The 11,754-nt window shown below is 31.5% G+C and overlaps 1 protein-coding gene across 8 annotated transcripts; it reads left to right on the top strand.

Moving 5' to 3' along the window:
• The first annotated feature begins 737 nt into the window (after positions 1 to 737).
• On the top strand, positions 738 to 11,354 carry LOC106062137 (AP-4 complex subunit sigma-1-like). 8 transcript variants are annotated; one of them, XM_056024942.1, is made up of 6 exons: positions 740 to 1,445; positions 3,490 to 3,574; positions 6,049 to 6,135; positions 7,701 to 7,769; positions 8,538 to 8,549; positions 9,981 to 10,180. In XM_056024942.1, the coding sequence occupies exons 1-6, from the start codon at positions 1,393 to 1,395 to the stop codon at positions 10,101 to 10,103; spliced, it is 429 nt and encodes a 142-aa protein (XP_055880917.1). In that variant the 5' UTR covers positions 740 to 1,392; the 3' UTR covers positions 10,104 to 10,180. The 8 variants fall into 8 exon arrangements, with proteins under 8 accessions (XP_055880921.1, XP_055880917.1, XP_055880919.1 ...); XM_056024944.1 differs by having other exon boundaries at positions 8,538 to 8,581; XM_056024945.1 differs by lacking the exons at positions 8,538 to 8,549; positions 9,981 to 10,180 and adding an exon at positions 10,297 to 11,353 and having other exon boundaries at positions 753 to 805; positions 1,426 to 1,445.
• Positions 11,355 to 11,754: the final 400 nt, after the last annotated feature.

Below are 11,754 nucleotides of genomic sequence, written 5' to 3'. Positions count from 1 at the left end.
ATAAGACTAGATAGATCGTTATCAAAATATCTGACTTTTGGCTCGAGATTCAGTTGTTCATTTTGTTTCAGTTTAGACGAAGATCCAGACTCCATATCGATATTTTAAAAAAATGAAAGATAGGCCTACAAACATCTAGACTAGACCTAGATTCCAGAGTAGGTTACTAGTGCATCGATGTTTCAATTTAGTCATGTTAACCAGGGACTTAAAATTTGCCAAGTCGTTGGTTTTCCTGTCTGGTTCAGACTTCAGGCTATAATACCCATTCCGTATAATATGCTATAATATTAACATAAAAAATATAGAGATGTATAACATTGTCATAGAATATGGAATAAGAAATGTGCAAATATCATTTGTGTCTTTCTGAGTATTTTATAAGGTTATTAATCTTCAGACTCTAAGAAAAAATATTATTATTATTTCTATTACTATTGTATGTTATTATTTATTTTTATATTTTGAAAGGCTATCCATATCACTTCTTATACTGGCTAACAAGCCTTCTCATAATCATATAGATCTACTGATAAAAAATATTAGACAAATATTGACCTAGTTCAGAAAGTAGATTTTTCAAGAAATGAATGCACCTAAAATTATTTTTGCGATAAATGTTTATGATAGTTTTTTTTAGATCTTAAAATCATACTTCTAATACTTCTAAAATCATACTTCTAAAGGGGAGGCAATTTATATCTACGATATATATATATTTATTTAATATTTTAGATTTGTTTCCCCTGGTTGGGGGGGGGGGGAATAAACAAAACTAGTGTATAAATCTATCGTTATTTCGAATGTATGCACTGACTTAAACAGTTAAATCTTTTCTAGACTAGACTGTAGACGACTCTGTGACTAGAATCTAGAATTGATCTAGATCTATTCATAGAACTCTATTCTAGATCTGAATTAACCGAGTATAATGCGACTAGTCACTAGACTAGATCTATCATCTAGCTAGGTCACTTGTCTTCTACTACTAGATAGTAACTAGATCTAGATTATTCTAGATCTAGATCTAGATCTACTTGAAGTACTTCTAGTCCTAGTACTACTAACTACTGCTTACTACTAGTACTCACTGTGACTGTCTGAGTAGTAGACCTAGACTAGATAGTATAGTTACATAAAGTCATAGTACATAGTTAGATTCTAAGATTGTAGGTCACAGTAGGTCCAATTAGAAAATTTTAATTAGACTAATTCATTGACTATGCCAGTATGAATTGACTGATCATGAAACATTGTAAAAATACTAAGATTGTTATTAAATTTATGACAATCACTATGTTTTTGTTGAAGTAAATTGAAGTCTGAACATAATCTACATTAAAATATATTGATAATATTGTTATAAAATATCTAGTCACTCATTCTGTTCCAATGATATTATTTTGCTTCATTGTAAATAAGCAGGGACGGATCAGATTAAGAAGGTTAGTTCATTCAATCATTGTATTATATTGTAACATTGTTGTTTCTCTATTTAAATTATGACAATGACTTTTCTTACAGAAAGTGACAGAGATTCAAAACAAGATGATTTAATCATTTTGGGAAATAAAGTAAAAAGACACTTTCCACCATATTGCAGTGGGCATTAGCTGGTATATTCACATAATGATTATAAAAAAAAAAAACAATAAAAATCTTTTTCACTGACAGATCACTATTTTAATAGAGATCCAGCTCTATCTAGAAGTCTCACTTATGTTCATCAATCTAAAATGATTATTTTTACCCATGTCCTTGTAACATAAATAACTTTTTCAAAGATGTCAGAAATGACAGAATGGTCAATATAAAAATAGCACTATGTAGAAGCAAACATGATATAAAAATTCCTTTTTCCAAAACAAAATTTGCTTAGAAAACCATGGGAATAAGGAGGGGACTGAAATGTCAATGCCATTTGAATGTGTGTGTGTGACTATCAATTGGGAAAGTTTATTAAGACTTAAAACTTGGATGTTATTATGCTTGTTAAATAATATCCTCATAACTTCAGCTAAAAGAAACTCATAAATCTAGCCATTGAGATTCTAAAATAATTTTGTTCCTATGTATAGGGCATAAAGATCTCCTATATATTTTGAATGAATCTACCTAAATGACCCAACTATCCAGTGTTGTTTTAAGGGATTTAAAAAAAATGTTTTCTGGTCTAGTACAGAGGCATTTTTACTGAGTTGAATGCGTCACTATAACATAATTTGTACAAATACTCCTTCTTCCCTAGTGCTATTAGAGCATGGAATGGGTTGCCTGAGCTAGCCAGGAAAACCAGTGACTTGGCAGAATTTAAGTCATTGGTTAATATTGTTATAAACTTGGTGGTGGCACAGAGAGGGGTAGTGGTGTGTGTGTAGTCAGCCGACGCAAATCGCCCTAGGCCAGCGCTAGAGGAGCGGTCAACCGTGACGAGTTACGACGGTCAGCCGAGACAAGTGTCAACACGGCGGTTCGGGAAGGATCGACTGCGGTCCGGGAAGGTTCGACGTCGTGAACAGAGCTCAGGAGCGTCACGAGAGTTGTAGTCATCTGACCACCTAGAAACGTCGAGCGGCGTTCTGTCCGGTTCGAGAAGGCCAGTAGGGACCCTATATAAGAGCGGAGGCGACGCAGTCAAGACAGTTGAGAAAAGGGGCTCAATACAGCAAGGTTCACGACAGAAGGTTCAGAAAGGAGGTTTACGACAGAAGGTCCACTACAGTCCGGTCGACTACAGCACAGTTCAGCGGTGTGGTTCTGTACGGAACATTACGACGGTTCAGTGCGGAGTACTGTCAAGTACAGTTGAGACGGCTGGCATCTTGATCTTGGTCTGCGATCGAGTCCGACACAACGAGCCTAGTGTGTGAAGTCAGTCCTGAACTGTTGAACCCAGTGCAAGCCCGGAACGAGACGGAGAGGCCAGTGCAAGAGTCGATACGGCGGAACGGCTATTAACAAGAGAGATATTTGTACAGTGTACGTGTTGCCAATTGTACAGTATTGGCTGTTACTTATTCAACTATTAAAGTGTTACGTTACTTTGGAGCCCTGAGTTGTCAAGTTCTTTAAGTTGGTGGTGTATGGTGCAGTTTGCAGAGAGCCTGGATAGTGAGATTCGTAACAATATGCATGACTAAATGCATGACGCGTAGGACGTAATCATCTTCTTTTTTGAAGTAATGTCTGTATTATATAAGATAAGATAAGATAATATAGGTTATTTTCATAATATGCTTCAACAAAGTTGCAATGTTCAATGGTCCAATTCATGATGGGCTAAGAAAAAGAAATAAATATGGCTATAAAAATTAAAAATGGTTAAACCTAGCCTACCGAATGGAAATATCCTGCCTCTCTATTGCCACTACAGCTGATGCAGTGCCCATTCCAAATATGGAAGATCTTCATGCCTCTCTCTGTATACACTTACACTCTTGCAACAAAATGAGACAATGCATGGAATAACTGTTCAACATCTCTCTTCAGAAATTATCAACATGTCCAGGAAAAGGAGAGAGAACTGAGAGACACAGCTGTGATCAACAAGTGCTTAATGCGATCAAAGAAACAGGTACGATTGTAAAGTAATTAGATAAATAGTGAACATCAGGACATTTATATTTGGTTTGTAAATATTAGTTTAAATGGCACATTTTGTTAAGGAGAATTACAGAAATGAAAGGTAGATAATAAATGATCATTTTATGATATTCAAGCCAATATCTTTTTATTTTGCAAGTGACTTCGCTGACCATGATAAGTGAATTAATGGTAATGAATTCGAACAATGCTAGTGACATCAACTATCTACACTTTATGCAAAAATTAGCTGAAAAGTAAAAAAGAAAAAAAGTTTAATTTCCCTTGCTCTGTGTGAAAAGAGTATCTGTTTCGTTTTCAATCAATCTTTCCACATAAATGTGCCTATGAAAATACTCACTTCCCAGACTTAAAATAATTCACTATTATTTATATGTATATTTTTTTTCTTTTGGTTTTGTCAAGACTTTGTCATAAATGTCTATATCATTGGTCTTAAAAAGTTTTTTTTCTGCCCCAACTTTCTTGAGAGTTAAATGGCTGCACCATCAACATTTTTGTTTTACCTATGTATAGTTTAAAATGTAAAAACAATATTAATTGATGTAATGCTCATAGAAAAAACATGAAATTTCTGAAATTTCTAAATTCATTCACCAAACACAAGATTCGTACAAAAATTGTACCATGTCTGTGTATGCCAGTTACTGATGAATGTGCTCCACTGTGTCAGTAGAAGCAATTTCATATTTGAGCTATTGTTTGTTTCATTTTTAAATGTTTGATAGTTAGTTGGGGCATTTATACATCATGGGGTTTGACCAAATGCCATCTTTTTTTGGATATATTCAAATATTCAAATGAAGACTATGTTATAATATTAAATACAAAAATGAATCATATGCACTGCTAGAAATGTATTTAAGGTTCTATGATGGGCAACATCAATTCTCATCAATGTTAATAATCAAAGACTGTTATGCACCTAAATAAATCAAAGCCTGTTTAAAAGCATGTTTCTGTTTTTTTTTTTTTTTATCTTGGGCTCAGTCATCTCATGGATCATACTTTTTTGTTGGTTAGTATTACCAACAATTAAGATAAACCAATTCCCATTAATGCTAATAATCACCTCAATAAAAGCTAATGTCTTGCACAACATAATCATGACCTAAGGAGAGAGAAACAAATCATTTAGTTAGACTAGTGATGGGCTTTTGTCATTTCTAATTGTCTGTTTCACTCATCTATTCATAAGAACAATAAAATAGCTATATTTCATTGTCTCATTGATAGCTATATTTCATTGTCTCATTGATAGCTATATTTCATTGCCTCATTTATAGCTATATTTCATTGCCTCATTGATAGCTATATTTCATTGTCTCATTGATAGCTATATTTCATTGTCTCATTGATAGCTATATTTCATTGTCTCATTAATAGCTATATTTCATTGTCTCATTGATACCTATATTTCATTGTCTCATTGATAGCTATATTTCATTGCCTCATTTATAGCTATATTTCATTGTCTCATTGATAGCTATATTTCATTGTCTCATTGATAGCTATATTTCATTGTCTCATTGAAAACTATATTTCATTGTCTCATTGATAGCTATATTTCATTGTCTCATTGATAGCTATATTTCATTGTCTCATTGATAGCTATATTTCATTGTCTCATTGATAGCTATATTTCATTGTCTCATTGATAGCTATATTTCATTGTCTCATTTATAGCTATATTTCATTGTCTCATTGATAGCTATATTTCATTGTCTCATTGATAGCTATATTTCATTGTCTCATTGAAAACTATATTTCATTGTCTCATTGATAGCTATATTTCATTGTCTCATTGATAGATATATTTCATTGTCTCATTGATAGCTATATTTCATTGTCTCATTAATAGCTATATTTCAATGTCTCATTAATAGATAGGCCTATATTTCATTGTCTGATTTTTTGCAACAATTTAAAAAAATGTAAACTACACAACATAAGGACCATTGATTTTGAAGCTTTGTATGGTTTAAGTGTAAGAATTGTATTTGTTTTTTATTAATGATGGAGGCCAGGTCATTGTCAACACTCAGAAGTACATAGGTTGTGAGTGTGTGTTTTGTGTGTGAATGTTTTTCGTGTTTGCATCCATATTGTTGTAGTTATTCTGAGGTGGACAATTGTACTGGTGGTCAAACTGAATTTTCATTTGTTTGGACCAATACAACTACCTTTTCTTATCATATAAGTGTTTTTATAGAAATGAATGACATCATTTTTATTTTAATGGATATGAAGCACTTACAAACTATTTCAGAAAAAAATAAGAAGACAGTTATTTTTTTTTGTTTTGATGAAGTAAATTTCAAAATAATTTTGAGTCAATCAATAGAAGCCCATGCACATACCTCTGCCTTCTAAGCTAACACTGCCTCCTAATATTTGTCCAATGTCCCATTCAAGAACTTTTTTTCTTTGTATATATATCTACAGTGCAACTTCTTCAGCCATGACAACATGACAGTGGTGTACAAGATGTTTACCACACTGACTCTGATTTGTGGAACAACCAAAGATGAAGTAATCATGTTTATTTTTTGTTTAAATAACTTTTACAATATTTACCAGCCATAATGTCTACTGATATCTACAGTATCATTCCAAACTACCCACAATAACAATGTTGTTGTTTTTTTTTTATTAATAGCTTACTCACTTTTATAATCCAGCCCAGTATCTAGTATCTAAACTATTGGATATTTGTTTGCTCAGACCAAAGCTTAGGTTCTGGTCCATATCTTCTTATCTTAAAAAATACAGACATTACTTAAAAAAAGATGATTACATCATACAAGTGTTCCTAAGTCAATCTAGCCATGCATGTTAACCAATGTCTTAAATTCTGCCAAGTCATTGGTTTTCCTGGCTGGCTCAGGCAACCCATTCCATGCTCTAATAGCACTAGGGAAGAAGGAGCATTTGTACAAATTTGTCCTGGCATATGAAACGAGGAATGTGCCTTTATCTTTGTGTCTTTCCGAGTATTTTATTCAGTTTTGTTTTTGTATTTGAAGATTATGGTTCAGTGTTTTATGTATAATTGCTACTTTACTTTTAAGTCTTCTATCCTAAAAGCTTTCTAAATTTAGTGATTTTGCTAAAGGTGTTTCTCTAGTTAAATGTGAATATGTTCTATTTTGTATCCAGTTTCTTAATGTTTTCTTGAGTTGAGGGGTCCCAAACAGAGGATGCATATTCTATTATTGGCCTAACCAAGGTTAAATAACATTTTAGTTTTATGTTCTTATTTGATTTATGAAATTTCTTTTAATAAACCCTAACGCTTTGTTTGATTTTTTGATAGTTTCATCAATATGGGGATTCCATGACAGTTTTTCATTTATTGTAACACCAAGGCATTTTGCGTTTTTAGCCTGTGTTACTGGTTTACCATGAATAAAATAAGTGGAATCTATTGGTTTTGTTTTTTTGTTACTCTTAATAGCTGACATTTTTTGTGGGTGGAAAGACATGCTTCAATTTGATTCCCATTTCTGTATTTCATCTAATTCTCTTTGTAAAATTTATCTTGTGTTGTTTTTATTGTTCTATATATAATGCATTCATCTGCAAATAATCTGACTTTTGTACCCGAACTAATGCCATATGGTAAATTATTTATTCTTTTTTTTTATACTGGTATAGGTTTTAGGTTGTAATATTGATTTATGATGTCTTCATAGTGTCTCCAGGCTTTATTAAGTTTAATATTTTATCATTTTGTAGTCTTAATATATAGCTCAGACTTATAATGTTTCAGCTTTATCTTTTTGTAGTCATTTGACACAACTGAATTTTTCAGAAATCGCTTCTTTTTTTTATTATTACCTGGGATTCATTGTTTTTTGTTTTTGTTTATTTTTGTTTTCAGATACATCTCTTATGTTGTAATATAATCTAAAGATGAATAATTTTCATACTGCTCAATTTCTTATCTTTTTGATTAAACAAAATAGAACACCTTGAATCAGAACATTTATAAAGACTGCTTTAAGGACTACAAACAACTTAGAAAATATGAATATTTCACAGAGCATCAATCCTACCAAATAAAATTGTGTTTGCTTAATTTCTTTTCAATCTAGAATGAACTGGCCATTCAAGAATTGCTAAATGTATTCATGGATTGTATTGCAACTTATTTTCAACATGTGGTAAGTACAGACACTCAAAATATATCTAAACTTTACCAAAGCTTCTTACCTATTACCATTTAGAGCACAGAACAGGTTGCCTGAATTTTCTAAGTTTTTCAAGTAAAAGTAATACAAGCTATCATTAAAATTGTTATTAGTCATTATTTTTAATGAGGCAGTGAAGCAGAATGAAGGTTTTTTTTACTTTGTCATTGTGAGGATTTTCTTTTGTTAGTAAGTAAAGTTCCCCATTCAGAACATGCAATCTATAGGGTAGATGATGTATTGGTCATTTCTTGTTGTGGTCTACTGTTAATGAGGGTGTCATGTGGCCAGCACAATGACCAACCATCTTTACTTTTCCTTAACTAGTGTTGGGTACCCTTTTAAGCTGGGTGTACACTTTGGTTCAGAAGCCAAGCACTTTACCACTCAGCCATCAAGCATGTTAGTTATCATATTTTTCACCTAATAAAATGCATGTGACCGTATGACACAGATAGTGATGCATATAGGTCAAAAGAAAAGAATTTTTTATCCAAATGGTTAACTTGAATATTTATGAAAATATCTCTGCTGTTCTGTTTACACATTTTTTAAGGTTTTCTTGCTTTGACATTTGCAGTAATGTAGCAGAAAGTTTTTTTGTTTTTTTTTAGTTATTTTTCTTTTAAAAATCAATTTATCCTACTTTTAGTTTTGCTTAAAAAGAGTCAAATTAAAGGATACCATCACATTTCTCTTCTTTTTTTTTTCTTTTTAAATAACTTTTTTTTTTTTTTTCAGTCTGAGCTGGATGTATCCTTTTTTAATTTGCTAAATTTGTTTGTGCATCCTTCGATATTTTTAGCAGAGCATTAAACAAGCAAAATATTTTTTTTATTTTTTTTTTATATTTATTGGGTATAACACACTATTTTGTGGCAAAGATGTTATGTTTTGTGGCAAAGATGTTATGTATTTTTGTAGAAAGAAAAATTATTTATGAAAATGTTAAGACAATGTTGATTAACAAATCCTATACCAGTTGATCAAGAAATCCTAAGTTATACAAATTTTCATTTATAATTAATATACATAGTCATTGATACAATCTTTACATTAATATAGTCTTAAAAAAAACTTTACACTATCATTTAATTATTTTATTGACATTATGCATGATTAATCTCCCCTTAGCCTGCAGTTTTTTTCTACATATTCTATATAAAATTAATTAATTATGACTAATTGATAAAATAATTGGGCAATTCATTGATTCATTCATGTTTTGTTAGGGGCACTGAATAATTGTGTTAAGTTTCAAGTTGATCAGGACATGGAAATTGGGAGGAACGAACTATGTGTCAGCAATGTGGTGTAGCTTTGTAAAAAAAAAAAAGGGTTTGCTTTTCTAAGATCTTATCTTATATAATACAGACGTTACTTCAAAAAAGAAGATGATTACGTCTTATGCGTCATGCATGTTAACCAATGACTTAAATTCTGCCAAGTCACTGGTTTTCCTGGCTAGCTCAGGCTACCCATTCCATGCCCTAATAGCACTAGTATCAAAATAGCAAAAGTATCAATTATTTTTAGTATGTTAGGGAATGCTAAAAATATAAATATTCATATCATAATAGTGTGATGTAGTGAGAATTTTCATTAAAATTTTGACCATTCTACTTATTCGTTAGTATACACATTTTTAGTTGTTTCTGTTTGCTTGTTTGCTTTCATTAAAGTTTTCATGGAATCTTAAAACAGAAATCAAAATGGTAACAAAAATTATTTCTAGAAAACTTAATATGATCATTGTAAATAACCCAAAGAAAAAACTGTTCACACTTCATGTAGTCATTTACAGTTACAGGCATCTTCGAGTCCATAGGATATGAGAAATCATTTACTAAACAATATTTAGGTTCTAATGATTTTACAGAGAATTTGTTTTAGACATAACAGTGCAACACAACTACTATTGTTTAAAACAGTATAACCCCAATAATCCACTATAAAACAAAATGTAACACCATTAGTCCAGTATAAAACAGAATGTGAAACAATTTAGTGTAAACTAATATATAACACAAATAGTCTAATATAAATAATCTAACACAGAAGTCTATTGGAAATGTTTATTGTATTTAAAAACAATTTTCAGAATGAAAAAATTTCCTGACTGAAAAAAAAAAGGGGGGTTTGGGCGGTTTGATTGTTTGTTTTGGAATCCTTATCTTCTGACAGATTGTGTACAATATTGAGAGGGTTTACATCATACTTGATGAACTGATTGCCAATGGTTGTGTTGCTTATACATCTAAAGAGCGAGCACTTGTTCCTCTACAACTGATTGATGCAGGCTCATGAAACTTTTTCCTATCTTCACTGGGAAACTAACATCAACCACATGTACACAGAATTCCAATAAAAATGCATAATCTCAATGGTCTTTGTTATATGTGTTTGTAGTGTATGTACAGAACTATTAGTGTATTGCATTGTAATGTTTCACATGTTTTGGATGCTCCTTTAGAATTGAAGATTATTTATTACATCTTAGCCCAAACCTCGTGTAGGATGGCGGGGAATGAAGCTGGCAGGGTTTGAACCTAGGACCATTGAGACAACAGCCCAGAATGCAATAAGTGAATTTCAACACAATAGGTACCAGTATACAATAATTATGTTTCACAATGAGAGCCCGATGTATATACATGGGGATAGTGACCAGATTAAAAAGCCAGTTGAGCTCATGGTAGGATAGAAACGGAGTTGAGGTCACATCAGTACATCATCATATGTATGGATAGACAGCTGCCAAATAATTGACCTGAAAAAAACAGGTGCCTTTGTTGGGAAGTTTTACTAGTTGTTGTACTCACTTGGAAGAACAATGAGTTCAGTGGACATTATGGACTGCTTCTTTCTTTCATATCACTTACTGATTAAATACTTAATCAAAATCCATCAAATTTTTTATTTTTTTTTCAAAATTAACCCAGGTTGTAAAGAACACAGGGAAAGCTACTTAAGATGTTTACTAATGCATTTTTAATTAAAAATAACTTTTGAGTTTATAGGCCAAATATAGGTACTAGTATATTTCTTACTTTTCAACTTTGAATGCATTCTGAAGGAAAGAAAAAACTTTCATTAACAGTTATATAATAATTTATATACAAAAACTAATATAGTAAGTAGAAACACAAAAACAGTCCAAAGTAGAAATGGGACATGATAATAATGCTGCTTTGTTTCCTCACTGCATTCAATAGCCTACACTGCACTTACAACACAAAATATATGTATGTAGATCAAATAATAAGTGATCATTAATGCTTTTAAGTTTATACAAATAAAATTGTGCTGCTGTAAAACAACCAAGACTAGTTTCTTTTATTGCATAAAAAGTTTTTGAGACTTTTTTTTTCACATTTTATAAAACAGGCCTGCATATATATATGTATTTTAAGAATGTATCATATTTGAACATAGATTATAAACAGAATCCTGACTTTACTATGAACAATGATTGAAAATCAAGAATATTATCTGATTAACAACACATTTTAACAATACTTTCAATCTTGAACCAGAATTTTAATCTCAGCACACCATCACCAACACATTTTAAGTGAGAACTAACAAATGGAGAAGGAGCAAAAATCCTAAAAACTTTTGGATGAAGGTGCATAAATGGAGACAAAATACAAGAAAGTTTATTAAATAGTGTTGTAGCATGTCAGTAATAAATTATAAAAATTAAGGTTGCACCAACAGTCAGTCAGTGTTCAAACATTCAGAAAAAGAAATGTTTAAAGTTATGGCAGGCCATGACTACAACAACAAGACTTTAAAAATAAGACTCATGACTGCATCATTTTATCATCTTCTCAGTGCTGTCAACAAGGAGGATGCAAAGTATTGAAAATATATGACTCATTATTATGTATCAGTGTTTCTTAGATCAAAATGTGGAGACCTGTCGTAAACCTCAAACTTGAATGCTTATATTTAA

Source organism: Biomphalaria glabrata, chromosome 3, assembly GCF_947242115.1.
Source record: "Biomphalaria glabrata chromosome 3, xgBioGlab47.1, whole genome shotgun sequence".
NCBI lineage: Eukaryota > Metazoa > Mollusca > Gastropoda > Planorbidae > Biomphalaria > Biomphalaria glabrata.
The sequence above is the reverse complement of the archived record's forward strand: the minus strand, read 5'-3'. Positions and strand labels throughout refer to the sequence as shown.

Coding starts and splice junctions, on each gene's coding strand:
- LOC106062137 (XM_056024941.1), top strand. CDS start 1,393: ATGATATTATTTTGCTTCATTGTAAATAAGCAGGGACGGATCAGATTA. Junction 3,575..6,048: donor TAATGCGATCAAAGAAACAG/GTACGATTGTAA, acceptor ATATATCTACAG/TGCAACTTCTTCAGCCATGA. Junction 6,136..7,700: donor GTGGAACAACCAAAGATGAA/GTAATCATGTTT, acceptor TTTTCAATCTAG/AATGAACTGGCCATTCAAGA.